The sequence below is a fragment of the Stegostoma tigrinum genome, chromosome 8 (assembly GCF_030684315.1).
Source record: "Stegostoma tigrinum isolate sSteTig4 chromosome 8, sSteTig4.hap1, whole genome shotgun sequence".
NCBI lineage: Eukaryota > Metazoa > Chordata > Chondrichthyes > Orectolobiformes > Stegostomatidae > Stegostoma > Stegostoma tigrinum.
In genome coordinates, this window is record NC_081361.1 from 64202577 (window position 1) to 64219731 (window position 17155).

The 17155-nt window shown below is 38.3% G+C and overlaps 2 protein-coding genes across 8 annotated transcripts in view; one reads left to right on the forward strand and one right to left on the reverse strand.

The window, feature by feature from the left end:
* LOC125456272 (zinc finger FYVE domain-containing protein 9-like) overlaps positions 1-15185 on the forward strand; it is a 103717-nt gene extending 88532 nt beyond the window's left edge. For all 5 annotated transcript variants that reach the window (XM_059647942.1, XM_048539267.1, XM_048539271.1 and 2 more), the window contains 10 exons: positions 735-890; positions 1290-1514; positions 1596-1678; positions 2428-2532; positions 5578-5728; positions 5958-6038; positions 6882-7044; positions 7636-7741; positions 10488-10664; positions 13873-15185. In XM_059647942.1, the coding sequence (XP_059503925.1) occupies positions 735-890; positions 1290-1514; positions 1596-1678; positions 2428-2532; positions 5578-5728; positions 5958-6038; positions 6882-7044; positions 7636-7741; positions 10488-10664; positions 13873-14034 (1409 nt within the window). In that variant the 3' untranslated portion in view covers positions 14035-15185. The remainder of the gene's footprint in view (positions 1-734; positions 891-1289; positions 1515-1595; positions 1679-2427; positions 2533-5577; positions 5729-5957; positions 6039-6881; positions 7045-7635; positions 7742-10487; positions 10665-13872) is intronic.
* cc2d1b (coiled-coil and C2 domain containing 1B) overlaps positions 15131-17155 on the reverse strand; it is a 59641-nt gene continuing 57616 nt past the window's right edge. The window contains exon 23 of one of the 3 annotated variants that reach the window (XM_048539274.2): positions 15131-15789. The gene's annotated coding sequence lies outside the window, so the exon portion shown is untranslated. The remainder of the gene's footprint in view (positions 15790-17155) is intronic. The other 2 variants (XM_048539276.2, XM_048539273.2) reach the window with 2 other exon arrangements.

Consider the following 17155-nt stretch of genomic DNA (forward strand, 5'->3'; position numbering starts at 1 on the left):
CGACTCGTGCTGGTTTAACCTGATGGTCACCCTGTCTTGTGCAAAGGGAGAAGTTGAGAAGGAGTGATAATGGGAACTGCAGATGCTGGAGAATCCAAGAAATGCTGCTGGGCCTGCTGTGTTCATCCGGCCTCCCATTTCATTATTTTAGTTGAGAAGGAGAGTCCTTTCGCGGTAACCTCGGTTGGTGCAGGAATTGAACCTACGGGGTTGGCATCATTCTGCATCACAAACTAGCTGCCTGGCCAACTGAACTGAATTAACCCCAAAATAATAAACCCCCTTAACAAATAATTGAAGGTAGAATGGAATCACAAGATGATTACGACTGTGTGGACCCTTACTTAGCAACAACAGTAAATTTTGATTTGAATGCAAAATTAGGCTGATATGAAAAGTATAGGATAACAGGGGTAAACAGGAATGTCTGGGGCCTTTTTTTTTAAAACATCAGTTGGGTAACAGTATTAGTAACATATTTGATAGAATTTGGGTAACCTTAATGTTGAGGAATAATACTTCTTTATATAGTCCTGATATGTTTGCCACTGCCCTCTGTTTAACTCTTTGGTGAAATACTAACGTACTTTTTAAAAATAGTACATAATTTCTGTAATTTATAACCGAGTTGTGCATTTTATTGAAAATGTATGAAGTGCATTTGATAAAAGCATTAGCAAATAATTGAGACAAATGTACCTTATTGGAAAAGTTAATATGAAGTGTTTTCTCAGATGTAAACAGGAAGTGTTGGTCCTTCACCACCAAGGGAATGCATGCCGTAGGACAAGCAGAGATCATCATCCTCTTACAATGTTTACCTGATGAGAAATGCATCCCAAAGGACATCTTCAGTCATTGCATACAGCTTTATCAGGATGCTCTGGCAGGTATAATCAAATGACTTGAGATGACTTTTGTCACTCAAGAGCGATGCCAGCTTTCCTTCTGTTCTGTTCATAGGAAATCCAATTGTTATATTGTAGATTCACTATTACTAATGTGTTGATTTGTAATGCCCTGAATTTTGTGCCAGGGCATGTACCAAAGAATATATGATCTGCACTGGAGATTACCTGTGCAGAGCTGTTGTCTAGTGCATAATATAATTTGACTTCTTTTGACAGCAGTCAGTTTGATTAATTATTGCTGACTACATACAACTTAATACTGAACTTCTGTACACTGCTTTTCATTTACACTATTTGTACGTAGATGCAACTTCAACTACTTTTTTCTAGTAAATATTCATTTGGTTTACAACTTGACATTTGTTGATCTGTTTACAGGTAACGTTGTGGGAGACTTGGGTCATTCGTTCTTTGCCCAGAGTTTTCTTGGCAGTAGAGAACATGGTGGATTTCTGTATGTTACTGCCACTTTTCAGTCAATGCAGGATCTGGTACTTCCAAACCCACCTTATCTGTTTGGCATTCTGATTCAGAAATGGGAAACTCCTTGGGCTAAAGTTTTCCCCATCCGTCTTATGCTACGTCTCGGAGCAGAATATAGATGTGAGTAAATTAGCGTAGATTTGTAAGCCAATTTCGGTAGCAATTAGAACAGCAACTTCTGATGTGTACTTCATTTTGCAGATTATCCATGTCCATTGTTCAGTGTGCGTTTTCGTAAACCTCTGTTTGGAGAGACTGGACATACAATTATGAACCTACTTGCAGTAAGTTGTTCATGGGCATGTTCTAAGAGAAGGCCTTTGGTTACTTACACGATATGTCACAGTGGTCATTATGAACAAAATGTAGGAATAACTTACGATGAAAAGTTATGAATGTAATGGTTTTGATTTGAATTTTAGAAAATTCAGTAGGTTTTAGAGCTTCAGTTATATGTAGATATGATTAAACCTGTTTTCCTAACTTGCAGCATCTGTTTAGTTGAACGAGAAAAGTCTTAAACTTCAGATTCCAGAACAATTTCACTGTTAATTATTGTTTGCCATTTGCTGCAAGTCAGTCACTGACAACAGAAATGGTTTCACATTAAGACACCTTCCTGAGAGAGTTTTCTTTTTAAAAAAAAACTTCATAAATTAACAGAATGGCTTGTATATAACCAGTCTTTGCAAACACTCTTCTAGAAATAGATGTCACCTAATTCCAGGTAGTCATAAATGTCTAGTGGTATTTTGGGTGTAGGTTGGTCATTTGTATCTGCATTTTGAAAGCCAGATGCGTTATCCTTCGATTTTATACTTGTAAGAACTTCTCAAAGATTATAAAGTATACCTTTTTTAGAAGAAGGACTTTTGTACCAGGTGATTTCATTGAATACTATTTGCATCATTTATTGACACCATAACAGTACTGTTATTTTTCTATTTTCTTATGAGCATAAATCTTGCAAATTTTTTTCAGAAATATGCTGTTACTGTATTAATAGCTTAGTTAAATAAAGCTCTTCATTCAGGATTTTAGGAATTACCAGTACAAGTTACCTGTTGTGCAAGGACTTGTTGTGAACATGGAAGTAAGGAAAACATGTATCCATATACCCAGCAATCGATACAATGAGGTACCAAATCTAGATTACTTAAAAAGCTGCTAATTAAATACATTGCTATGTTTGCAACTCCTTTATGTGCTAATTACAGAAGTGGAATAATCTTTTCCTGCTGTTCTTATAAATCTGAGGATATTGAAAATAGTTCTAAACCTTGGTCCCACTGCACCTGCTAAAGTCAACTAATTACTATTCTGTATTAGCATTCATGTTCAATTCTACATTAAACCTGCAAGGCAATAAAATGGTTTTCATAAATATCAAATGGCCTTCTGGATAATGGAGATAACCCTGATGCCTGTTAAGATGCTGCTAATTGTTATCATGGAAGAGTACCAAGCTTCCTTGGAAGGATGCTTTCAGTATTTCATTCTGTGATCATTTGAATCTACAATATAACAATTGGATTTCCTATGAACAGAACAGAAGGAAAGCTGGCATCACTCTTGAGTGACAAAAACAACTGTCCAAATATGGTGCTGCCTGGACGTAAAGTAGTCAACACGACAGAATGAAAGTAGTTTATTTTATCCTTCTTTGCCCCCAGTGCAAGCCTCCAACATCCTCTGCTCCCACAGCCAGCGTTTGTCAATGCTCCAAGCGAAACCCCAGCCTTCATGTCACCTCCCCAACCCCTCATACTTTGCACAGACACCACCTCCTGCAGCCTGTGCTGTCATGGCTGGGTGTAGCCACCATATTGTCTTGTGGATAATTGCTCTGATACCGTTCAGTAACGTGTATAACAATAGAGTCTATAATTCTAACACGTTGCTTCTGTCGACTAGAAGGGCATTAGGGGAGGTCGTCAGTTAGACACTTAGCCTGTATTGTGGCAGCTGATGTGGTGCAACTGATGTCTTTGGTGGCAGGAGCTGCATGGGCTGGCTGTAAAACATCAGATTACCTTTTTATTTATGGAGATGAACTTGTTAAATTTGCAATACATTACACACATATAAAATGGAAATAGTGAATTTTTGTGAAATTCCTGGAGGTTTAAGTCTTTGAATGTTTTGTAGAAGCATTTGATAGCTGGCTCAGATGGTAGCTAATGGGATTTTTAACTGATCATAGTCTTGAGCCCCATAATTGGGCGACTGTACTTTAATTTGATATTGTTTATTGATTATTTTTCTTCAAAACATTGAAGAACTGTGAATGAAGGCCCTTCTCACAGCTACAAATGATCACAACTGAATAAGGGTTTTCGGGGTTTCCCAACTGAATGCATTAATTCATTTGTAGAAAATGATATTGAACGATAAATACAGAACCTGGAGTAAGCACGTATATTATGAGATGGTAAGAACTGCTGATGCTGGAGTCTGAGATAACTGGAGGAACACTGCAGGCCAGGCAGCTTCAGGCTTGAAACATCAGCTTGCCTGGTTCTTTCATACTGCCTGGCCTGCTGTGTTCCTCCAGTTTCACACTGTTCGTGTGTGTGTATATGCTTTTCAAAGTGTTTTTTTTAGCATCTGCAAGAAGTCCTATTAAAAATCAATACTCTCTTTGAGAATTTTAATAAGTGACAAATTAACAATATTTTTGGGAATGTTCAACCATTTGCTTTTGATTTTGTCCCAAATAATAGGTTTCAGTTTTCATCTTAAAACTTAATTTAAGATCTCTGCCTAGTTGCAAGTGATAAAGCTCCAGTCTAGTGTGAAGTAAGTTTTTTTTTTCCTATTTCTCAAAAATATTATCAAAGGTACATGTTATCCCCTTGTTTTCTATTTTGAAACTCCTGAATCTCGTGATCAGAGCTGGTATTAAGGATTGGTATAAAATATTTTGAGTTTTTAAAATTATTTTATAAAATTATTCTAGTGTAATACTTGATTCTTGGATAATGCTGATTTATCATAAGTTTGGGGCAGTGATTTTTCTAGATTTCATATGTATAAAATCTGTGAAAAGCATAATAATGAGGCTACTCCATGTTCTATATTTATTTATCGTTCAATGGTTAGTTTCTACAAATGAACGTATGCGTTAGTAGTTGGGCTGTCCAGGAAGGCCCCATTCAGTTGTGATAAGGGCGTGAGTTCAAGTGCCATGTCACCAGTGGCTAAAATGAATGCTGTTTCATTAATTCTTGAAATTGTCATTCCAGTAATAAGTTGTGTTCTGAGAGTTTGCAGAAGATAAATATAAGTAGTAGAGTTAACGTTCAGACACTTAGCGGATAATATTTAGTAATGACAAACACAGCAACTGCTAAACATAAATTGCAAAATAAAATGTGCAGCTGAACAAAAGTCAAGATCTAGGTTATAATAGCCAAGTAAACTGATTTTGAATCTGGCTTGAGTAAATCTTTGAGATTTATTCCAATTAAAAGCGAGGAACTAGTGTTTTAAATAGGGTGTTGGTAGTTACATATTTGTTCAGGATATGCTCAGTTACAACTATAATCTAATGCAGCATCTTGTGGTGAGAAAGCAGAATTGCATCAAATCGTTAACTATCAAATGTTTCCACCCCAGATACTATGGTTCTTTACATAATCAGCATGTGAAGAGTTACTTATTTAATTGAATAAGGGTCTCTATCAGCCACTTCTATGTTGCCGAAAACTAATCCCTTGTCGATTTTAGAATACAATACAATACCTAGTAAACCAAAAATCTGCTGTTTTTTTGAAATTTATCCTATGGCTTAGCCTTGAACAATTGTATATGTTGTTCTTAAAATCTATTTTGTAAATGCCAGGGAGGCAATGGCCTAGTAATTAAACATATTAATTCAGAAACTCAGTGAATGTTTTGGGGACCTTCCTGGAAGGAAATCTGTCATCTTTAACTGGTCAGGCCTACATGTGACTCCAGACCTAGAACAGTTTGGTTGGCTCTCGACTGCCCTCTGGCAGTTAGGAATGGGCAATTAATACTGGCCTAGCCAACAATATCAACATCCCTGAATGAATTTAAAGAGTTAAAGATTGTATGGTAATTTGCAATTTGTGCAGGTTGTAATGGAGTTTGTAGTAGTTTGAATTAAACACTGGTTATTTTTAACTTTCTCCTTTGTAATGTGGGCAAACTAATTAAGATGATGAAAGCCATGAACAAATCCAATGAGCATGTGTTAGCGTTCGGAGCTTGTTTCAACGAGAAGGCAGATTCACATTTGGTATGTGTTCAGAATGATGATGGGAACTACCAAACACAGGCCATCAGTATCCACAACCAGCCCAGAAAGGGTAAGTGCATGTGAAGTTACCTAAATGCTAAAATTATTCATATGTTTGATTTGATTTTTGTTTGCATGTATTGCTCTGTAAAATTACTGTTGTGTTTGTAAATATAATGTTCATTTGTCAAGTAGAGGCTGCAAAAATATAATACATTCATTGAATGACTCTTGATAGCAGTAAATAAACATTCAGATGATTCACAGCATGACTTTTTTTTCATAATTCTGTTTTGCAGTAACAGGAGCCAGTTTTTTCGTGTTCAGTGGTGCTCTGAAATCATCTTCTGGCTACTTGGCCAAGTCGAGCATTGTAGAAGGTAATGGTAATGAATAAAATACTAGTGTGAGGAAGCTGTAAATTCCATCCATTAATTCTTATCGTGTTCAGATGTTGGGTACACTTCTCTTGAGTTTCACTCCTCCTGAGTTTCACTCCTCCATTGTGGAGATGATACGGTGTTGCCAACAACCAGGCTGAAGTACTAGTGTGATATGTATAGGTCCAGGATCTGACTGCCAACCTATTTTTACTGCACAGTGGCCTGGTGGTATTGTCCTGGACAATTAATCCAAATTCTCAGCTAATGTTTTGGCGGACCTGGGTTCAAATCCCACAATGGCAGATGGTGGAATTTGAATTCAGTATTAAGTATCTACTACATTGCTGATTGTTGGAAAGACCCAGGTGATTCACAAATGTCTTTTAGGAAAGGAACTCTGTTGTCCTTACCTGGTCTGATCTGCATGAGACCCCAGACCCACAGCTATGTGGTTGATTCTTTAATCCTCACCTGACAAAGAAGTAATGCTCTGAAAGCTTGTGATTTCAAGTAAACCTGTTGGGACATAATCTGGTGTTCTGTCACTTCTGACTTTGAACAAAACAAAAATGTTGTATTTGTTGATTATCATCCACTGTTAGCTTGCCCAAGGATAAAATGAATATCATTTGAGTTGGGGGATTCACCATTTGTAGCATTTAAAAGCTGTACCTTTTTACTGTCCTGGTAACTAAATCTTGATGGCTTGTAAATTACGTAACACTGCCAATAGATTGCAGTTTTATTACTGGACTGTATTACATTAAATGGTGACAAAGTGCAAAATTTATTTTGGTCTTGCTGTAAATGAATTTCTACTTTGAATGTTTGTATTTTCAGATGGTATGATGGTACAGATCTCAGCTGAAACAATGGATTCTCTGCGACAGGCACTGCGAGAGATGAAAGATTTTACCATAACATGTGGCAAAATTGATGCAGAAGAACCACAGGAACATGTTCACATACAGTGGACAGAAGATGACAAAAATATCAATAAAGGGTAAATTAAGGCAGGAGGGAAACTTCTTTGAAAATAATTAAACTAAAATGGCTTTACAGTGTGGAAATTAGCACAGATTTGTCCAGAGTGGTTGGGTGTAATGTCAGTGACTGTAGTAGGAAATTAAATACTCTGAATAACAATAAGCACCATTTTTCTCTCTAGTATTTTGGCAATATGTTTAAGTGCATGGCCATTGTACATGATTTTAGGCAGTCCTTCTGGGGACTTTGGGTTGCCTTCTTGCTCCTTTGTCCTATTTAGCTACTCCTTTACTTGTGAAAGTGTTGTTAGATGGCGAGACATTAGTGTTTAAAAATGGTAATGCATGGAATTAGCTATCTGAGTGGTATTTTCATATCACAGTTGTTTGGCTGATGATCTGTTTCTTCAATTCTAGTGCAGTTTTTCTGTGCTGTATTCTATGTTGGAACAATCCTGTGAATAATCTATAGAAGTTGATTCTTGTTTTCAAACTCAAATAGGCTTTCAGTAAAATGAGGCTTTACATTAGGGCATTAATAATCCTGATTTGTAATGTACTAAATTATCAATGCAGTTATTTTGAGTTTTTTGATTTTAAATTTGTAGTGTTGTCAGTCCAATTGATGGAAAATCCATGGATGAAATTGCAAGTGTGAAGATATTTCATGGATCAGAATTCAAAACAAATGGCAAAGTCATTAGATGGACAGAGGTAACAAAATATGTTGTTGCTGGTCAGTATTGCACTTCTGCATTAATTTGGTGAACATCTTGGGATGGACACCATCTCTTTGTGGTAATATTTGATCATGGCTTATGCAAGATGCAAGCATGTGTGAAATTTATCTTCAGTTTTCTCAGTTTTATAATTTTAGGATAAGAGAGTTGGAAATGACGTGAGAAATGCCTTCACCTAAAGGGTTATGAATCTTTGGGAATCTCTCTACCTAGAACATTCTGGATGCATCATTATGGAATATATTTGAGGTTGAATTTAATGGATCTTTGTATTTGTGGGGGATTCAAAGAATGATAGGGAGTGAGGGTAAAAGTATGGTTAAGGCCAAAGTTATCTATGATCATGTTATATAAGGGGTACAAGCTTGACAAGCCATATGGCCATTTCCTACTTCTGATTCTTGTGTTCTCCTGACATGTCGTTTAAGGCATTAATCTCTAGAATATGATGGCAAAGTTCTAGCATTGAAATGTCAGCAGAAAAGGATTCATCACTCGTTTGAGAAATGAAATTTGATACTTTTTTTATTATTCATTCAAGAAATGCAGTCTTTGCTGGCTGGTCAGCATTTATTGCTCATTCTTCAGGGTCAAGGAGTGGGCACAAGGTATTCTGAAAAGAGAGAACAAACAACCAGAGGTAACGGTGCACGTCAGTACATAGTGAGGAAGTGTGACAAGGTCCTGCAAAAAGGGAGTTAAAGTAGTCCGTTGAAAATCAAGATTCTAGGTTTGTAATCTCAAGATTACTAGGCAAGGTAGCATAGTGGAGAGTGCTGCTACCTCATAGCTCCAGGGACCGGGGTTCAATTCCAACCTTGAATTGCTTGTGTGGAGTTTGCATGTTCTTACTGTGTCTGCATGGGTTTCCCCTCTTAGCCCAAAAATGTGCAGGTTAGGTGGATTAGCCATGCTATTTTGTCTGTCGTGTCCAGTCACGTGTAGGCTAGGTTTTGTGAAGGGAAGGTCGTGCCTCACAAACCTTATTGAGTTCTTTGAGAAGGTGACCAACCAGGTAGATGAGAGTAAACCGGTTAATGTGGTGTATATGGATTTCAGCAAGGCGTTCGATAAGGTTCCCCACAATAGGCTATTGTATAAAATGCAGAGGAATGGAAATGTGGGAGATATAGCAGTTTGGATCAGGAGTTGGCTTGCTGAAAGAAGACAGAGGGTGGTAGTTGATGGGAAATGTTCATCCTGGAGACCAGTTACTAGTGGTGTACCGTAAGGGTCGGTGTTGGGTCCACTGCTGTTTGTCATTTTTATAAATGACCTGGATGAGGGCGTAGAAGGATGGGTTAGTAAATTTGCAGACGACACTAAGGTCGGTGGAGTTGTGGATAGTGACGAAGGATGCTGTAGGTTGCAGAGAGACATAGATAAGCTTCAGAGCTGGGCTGAGAGGTGGCAAATGGAGTTTAATGCAGACAAGTGTAAGGTGATGCACTTTGGTAGGAGTAACCAGAAAGCAAAGTACAGGGCTAATGGTAAGATTCTTAGCAGTGTAGATGAGCAGAGAGATCTCGGTGTCCATGTACACACATCCTTGAAAGTTGCCACCCAGATTGACAGGGCTGTTAAGAAGGCATACAGTGTTTTAGCTATTATTAATAGAGGGATCGAGTTCCGGAACCAAGAGGTTATGGTGAAGCTGTACAAAACTCTGGTGCAGCTGCACTTGGAGTATTGTGTACACTTCTGGTCACTGCATTATAAGAACGATGTGGAAGCTTTGAAAAGGAGATTTACTAGGATGTTGCCTGGTATGGAGGGAAGGTCTTACGAGGAAAGGCTGAGGGACTTGAAGCTGTTTTCATTAGAGAGAAGGCTGAGAGGTGACTTAATTGAAACATATAAAATAATCAGAGGGTTAGATAGGGTGGATAGGGAGAGCCTTTTTCCTAGGATGGTGACGGCGAGCACGAGGGGGCTTAGCTTTAAATTGAGGGGTGAAAGATATAGGACAGATGTCAGAGGTAGTTTCTTTATTCAGAGAGTAGTAAGGGAATGGAACGCTTTGCCTGCAACGGTAGTAGATTCGCCAACTTTAGGTATATTTAAGTCGTCATTGGATAAGCATGTGGACGTACATGGAATAGTGTAGGTTAGATGGGCTTGAGATCAGTATGACAGGTTGGCACAACATCGAGGGCTGAAGGGCCTGTACTGTGCTGTAATGTTCTATGAAACTTTCTCAATCTACAAGACTTTAAATGTCTTTTATATCTCACTTATTTGCTGAGAGTAGTATTTGCCTGATATCACAGTTAGGTCAATTCTTTATGGATATCTTATTTTCTTGGAGGTGAGTTACTAATAAAACATTCATTCTTGTGTTCAAATCCAGCCATAATTATGCTCCGTCACTTTGTCTGTAATCTCGTTGAGCCCTTGTTGGTATGTGTATGCCTCTGGTTCTGGCTGCTTGCAAATTATAGTTGGTGGATGTACCTTCTGCTACCTTGGTACTAAGCTTTAGAATTTCCTTTCAACACTTGTCTGGCACATACCACTTGTTAAGATGGTCCTTAAAACCTATTGTTTTGATTAAGCTTTTGATTGTCATTATTCTCTTAAAGTAGCTTGATATCAACATTTAATGGTAAAACATTATCTCAAAAAGGCTGTGTGTAGAAACATTCTTTGTTTAGTCCAGGAATTCCAGTCATGTGATTTGTTTAGTAACTTTATTTGAACTTGTCTTTTTATTTTTTAAGGTGTTCTTCCTACAGAGTGAGGACCAGCCCAGTAGTCTCAGTGACCCAGCTGATCATAGCAAACTTACAGAGAATGTAGCTAAGGCATTTTGCTTGGCACTCTGCCCTCATCTTAAGCTGCTGAAAGAGGATGGAAAGGCAAAACTGGGTCTTCGTGTCACACTTGATTCAGACCAGGTACCTAAATCTAAATCTTGCATCTAGACAAACTAAGCTTGGACTAATAATTCATCTTTGTTTCTCACAAAGTTAGACTTTTCCCACAGATGTGTAAACTTGTATGAAAAATTCTCTGGATGATTATTAATGCTTTGGATTGTCATGATTTCAGGGATGGGGGAAGCAATTATGGTGTTTAGTTTTTGCCTTGCCTGTCTCAACCACTTTCCAAGGTTTACTCAGTTATGAGCAGAAACAAGTTTCTGGAGGAACTCGGCAGATCTGGCAGCTTCTGTAGCAAGAAAGCAGGATTAACATTGAGTCCAATGACTCTTGATCAAAACCGTTAACAGCTAGGCAAGTGGTACTTATCTTTCTCCCCCTCTGCCTCAACATGAGTTGAAAGGTGGAGATGGAGCCCAGTGATTTTTGTTTTTTTTTGAGGAGGGGAGAAGAGAGAGAGAGAATGAGGTAGTAAACAAGGAGGTAATGGAGAGCAGGTCAAGGTATAAGCTGACTAAGTGATAATATGGATGAGGTATGCTGAATGTGACCTGAAGAATGTGATAATGGGTGACTGTTCTAAAAGCAACTTGTCTTCATGGGACTGGGGTATGGTATAGGTACAAGACATGGAAGGGTGGAATCAATCTCCAGTTATTGAACAAAGAACAATATAGCATAGGAACAGGTCCTTTGGCCCTCTCAGCCAGTGTCGACACATTTTGCCATTCCATATTAAAACTGTCTTTACTTTGAAGCTCTATATCCCTCTATTTCCTTCCTATTCATGTATTTGTCCAGGTGCTGGTTAAATGCCTCTTGAAGCTGAGTCCTAGTGGAAAATGAGATGTTCTTCAAGCTTGCACTGAGGCTCACGAGAACACTGCGCTCTGCTTGCGATCGAAGTATTGGCATGAAACATGGTGGTGTGTTGAAGTAGCAGGCAACTGGCAGTTTGGGGTCACTTTTTGGATAGACTGTAAGCATTCTGCAAAGTAGTCAGCCAGCTTGTGTTTCATCTCCCAAGGTAGAGAAAATGACATTGTGAATAATAAATACACTAGATTGAAGTACAGTTAAATTGCTGCTTTGCCTGGAAGACATGTCTGGGGCCTTGGCAGCTGAGGAGGAAGGAAGTAAATGTGCAGGTATTCTACATTCTGTGATAGCATGGGAGTGAGAGATATTGTGAATGGAGGAAGAACATAGCACCATGTCCCAGAAGGAACAGTCTCTGCAGAATGCTGATGAGGGAGAGGAATGTGCCTGGTCATCCCATCCTGTTAGAGGTGATGGGAACATAAGACATAGGAGTGGAAGTAAGGTCATTTGCCCCATCAAGCCACTCTGCCATTTAAAATCATGGCTGATGGGCATTTCAACACCACTTCCCTGCACTCTTCCCCCTAGCCCTTGATTCCTTTTGAGATCAAGAATTTGTCGATCTCTGCCGAAAAGGCATCCAATGTCCCAGCCTCCACTGCACTCAACAGCAATGAATTCCACAAGCCCACCACTCTCTGGCTGAAGAAATGTCGTCTCATTTCAGTTTTAAATTTACCCCGTCTAATTTTAAGGCTGTGCCCACAGGTCCTCGTCTCCCTGCCAATGGAAACAACTTCCTAGTGTCCACCCCTTCTAAACCATACATTATCTTGTAAGTGGTTTAGTCCTTTGGATGTGAAGGTTGGTGGGGTGGAAAGTGAAGACCAGAGGGACCCTACCATTGTTGTGGGAGAGTAGGGAAGGGGTGAGGACAGAAGCATGGGAGTTGGGCTGGATATGGCTAAGGCCCCTGTCGCTCCCTGTAGTGGGATGACATGCTGGCACAGTGGTTAGCACTGCTGTTTGGAGGGTTGGTGCAGACTCGAGCGGGTGAATAGGTTCTTTGCCAAAGAGTGATTGAGACCTTTGAGGAAAAATGTGGCCGTTCCTGAGGACCCCTGTGGAAAATTGCATAGTCATAACAGATTAGATGGAGCAGGGTGTGAGGAAGTACAGTGCAGATAAGAGTCGGTGAGTTTGTAGTGTATGTTGGTGGCTAGCCTATCCCCAGAAACAGATATTGAGGAAGAAGTCAAGAGATGGACCAGGTAACTAGAGAACAGGTTGGAAATTGAAGTGAAATTTTTAACTAACTTTCAATTCTGAATGATAAAGGGAAGCAGCAACAATGTACAGGGGAATGTTTTAAGGATGGACCAGATTAGGATTGGAACAAGGAATGTTCTATGTACCCCGCAGAGACCAGCACAACTGGGACCAATGAAAGTATCCAATATCTCAACTGTTGAGCTGAAGAAACTGAGAGGAGTTGCTCAAAATGAGCATCATCTTGGTGGAGGAAGGTGGTGGCGGCAGATGGGACAGTTCAAGACCACTTTCCAGGAAGAAGCTGCCTCTGAGATAATGACCTTGTGGTATTATCACTGGTCTGTTAATCCAGAGACCCACAGAAAATTGTTTTAAAAAAAAACCCATCTGGTTCAGTAATGTCTGTTTATGGAAGGAAACTGCCATCCTTACCTGGTCTGGCCTACAGGTGACAACAGACCCACAATAATGTGGTTGACTCTTAACTACCCTCTGGGCAATTAAAGGATGGTAAGTGCGGGCCTGGTCAACAATGCCCTCACCCTATGAATGAATTAAAAACAAAAGGATTATGTCCATTGTGAAGCGGGGGCGGTTGCTGCCTGTGAACAGGAAATTCTGCAACTAACATTGTGTCTGGAGGGATTGGATAAGGAAGAACCAAAAGGTTGAGGTAAGTAGTAGTACGTTCTGTGGGCCAGAAACATTAGGTCTGTCCGGTTTGTGAATTTTGGGGAGAAGCTTGAAGCAGAGTTGGGAGACTGAGCTTGGGAAATATCCAGCTGAGATCAGTTGGGGGAGTTGTGGACTGATGCTCGATGGTAGGGTCCTGGTCAAGGGGGAGATTGCAAAGGGAAAAAAAAATGCAAGTTAATGTAAAATTGAATAATGCAATTGAGGAATCTGTCTTGTTTGATTCAGCATTTAATGCAGAAACCATAATTATAGATTCTAGGAAGAAGGAATAGGAGCAATCTTGAATTTATGATGGCTTTAAAAACCTTTTCACATGTCTTATTATCAGACACTGCTGATAGAATTGTTACCAATCACTGGTACTTGTTCAAGTGGAATGAAATATTTATTGTTTACCAAGTGAACTTGCATAAATTTCTATTTATTCACTCAGGTTGGCTATCAAGCTGGTAGTAATGGACAGCCCCTTCCTTCACAGTATATGAACGATCTGGACAATGCTTTGGTCCCAGTAATCCATGGTGGAGCTTGTCAGCTGAGCGAAGGATCAGTTGTGATGGAGCTCATCTTTTATATTTTGGAGAGCTTCTCTTAGAACACTAAACACATTCTTCTCACTGATGGTATACTTTTCTCCATGATTTAAAGACATTTTGCACTTTAAACTGTTTAAAATTAAACTGGTGCTCCATTATTGCTGAATCTACTATGCACCATGGATCATTGCGATAAATGTAATGTGGGACAGGGTACTTTTTCATTGTTCCAAAACACATGGACCTGATCTGTTGTTGGACTGATACTGTATTGAAGCATGAAAATTGGAATTTCTGCTACTCATTTACATTGCCTGGATTGACAGTATATCTATCATTCTTGAGGATTTAAGTGGTTCGCAAGTTGAAGTAAACTAAGAACATATCAGTGCTTACAACAACACTGCATCACATGAGGACAGTATGAGATGTGTTGGTGATACCAATACTCACTGACCTCTTAACAGTATTTTCTGTACATGATCAGCAGTTAATCTTTCTGGTTTGTATATAATGTACTTATGTCTGTCTGAAGTTTTGAAGCACTTAACTTATGCCTTGTATGCCACATTATAGGAATACTGTGGTAATCTCTAGCCATGAAATAAAAGTTATGTATAGTCTGAACATAAGACTTTTTTAATGACTTTCTCAGCCATACTGCATTTGGTATCAGCTGTGTTAATTGTAACTTCTGGTGCATGAGCACCTCATGTAATAATTGTTCATATGTAGAGGGATTAGTGTTTAAGATCTCCAAGAAGGGAACCTGCTTCTATTATGGACACTAAGTAGAGAAAGATATCCTTGTATACCGAAATGAAGCAGAATCTTGGTCAAATGAATTCCTCTAAGTTAAATATAAAAATGTGCTTATTTAAAAGCCAAAAATACTGTATATTTGTTTTCTTGCATTTAGAAATGTCTGTGTTAAGAGTAATCAATACAAGGGAAATGAACATGCCCATAATTGGAAGAACTGTAGCATTGGCTTAAGATTTAGCAAATAGGTGTTATCTTTTAATCTGGCCTATTTCCTTCACTTGTATGTTATTCCTTCATTGAAATAGGTTTTATCTTGCATATGAGACAAATATACAGAATCACTGTACATTTAGGTGAAATGCTGTCCCATTTTTCTTTTCTATTGGCAGTAGACAAATGTGCACTTTAGAAACTGACTACAAATAAACGGTTTCCAAATTTTAAATCTTACTGCATAGTATATTAAATATTTATCACATTAAATCAACAGCAATAAAAATATTCTTGCATAAATTTGTGACTTTTCTATGCTAAAAAATACTGTGGTTATTAGTTTACAATATGTACAGATCAAGGACAAATCTTGTACTAATGTCTGTATCATTTTGTTGTTATTTCTCAATGAAATTTCTGAAAATACTCTACTTCTACTCCCTCCTTTTTCCCCTCCCTCCCCAGAAAATCAACACTTTTCAACAATGCCTTTTGTACAAGTTTAAAATTTTCGTTTTTAAACAGTCAACATCCTAGGTTTTAAATCCAGGCAGCAGTTCACTTCTCCATGAGGCACATACTTTCACTATTTTAATGAGTTTGAAATAGAGGAAGTTTATTTATAATAATCATGAATTTTCTACATTCCATTGCCCTGTTTCTTTAAGGTAAGGTAGTTTTCAATGTGCACATTTTCAATAAAGACAAGGTTTAAATAGATAGTTCACATCTTTGGTTTTGTATGTATGTTGTGTTCCTAATAGCAGCAATTCAGATTCTTCTGTTCTTTTCCAATAGCAGTCGTCATGAAAAAGTGCATAAATTTTATCACTGACCTAGAAGAGAATAATTAAATGCATTACTGTTTTAAGTGAACTGTTAATGCATGTGACCCAAAATTGATTTCCAATTAATGAGGCTGTAACTATTACATATTTAGAATATCAGTACTTATGGATTTTTAAAAAAAGCAAGGGTAGAATCTGAAGCCTCCCTAGTTTATCTTTTAACTCAAGGAAGCAGGAACTTGTCAAGCCAGTTTGTCTCACATCTGCCTGGCAGAAAATACCAAAATCTGTTACTCATGAGGCGATGGCCAGATGTTTAGAGGATGATACCAAGAGTTAATATGGCTCAAAGGTAAAAAGTGTGTTCAGTTCCTTCTGATCCATCAATGTAATGTACTTGGACTTCAAAATGATGTTGGAAAAAGTGCCACTATACAAGAGGATCAAGACTGCCAGGCTTTTAGTATTACACATTGTGGTGTATTGGATGCTGCAGACTTATATGCATCCTTGTCTCATATTATAAATGGTGGTTTCCCTTTGGACAATTCACAAATCTCAAAGCTTTGACTTTGTCATGCAGCAACAATCCAATTTAATTTTAACAAGAACCTGTCTGAAGTATGCCAATGTTGGCACTGGAGTAATAGTGCACTCTAAATTATTATCACAAACGGCAAAGGATAAAAAGCAAAGACCAGCTTTCTTGAACTTCCTTATACTAAAATGGTTCAGGCATGTATTACCACTTTCCTAAGAGTTGCTGTTTTAAAAAAAAACAAACTGGCCTAGGCTATTTGAATTGGCAGACCAGTTGCAGTTAGACTTGAAAGCATATACGAAGTTCAAGTACAACATTTGAAATTGGAAGGGAAATCAGATCTGATGGTAATTTGTACTTACTGAATTCTCACTAAGTTTTTATAGCTAGGTTTGGGTGGGGTGTAGGACAGAGGAGAAAGTTGGTACTAGCTTGAAGGTCTAGAGTAAAAATAGAGTCTGGAAAAACAAGTCTAATCCAAAAGTAGTCAAGTGATATTAAACAACACTTTCATATTTGGAAATAAACAAATCCAATAATGTCACAATTTACATGATTAAGAACAAACCTCTCTCCAATAGCATGCTTATCATTTAGGTTCATGAAACAGGTTCCTGTAAAAGCATAAATCCAATACGTGTTGGGAAATTGCTTAACTGAATGAACCTAGTCATCTCCATGTCTGAGACTGATGGTTCAAACAAATTCTGTACATTTACAAAAGGTAGACACCACTATTACAGACTAGCCTGCCTACATTGTCAAACAGCAGGTCTCCCATTTTGGCTGCACCTCTAAAATGTGAAATTTTATTAGTGACTTGGTAACAGTAACAAGAACACCAATTTCTGCAACATTCATTCTTATCCTTCA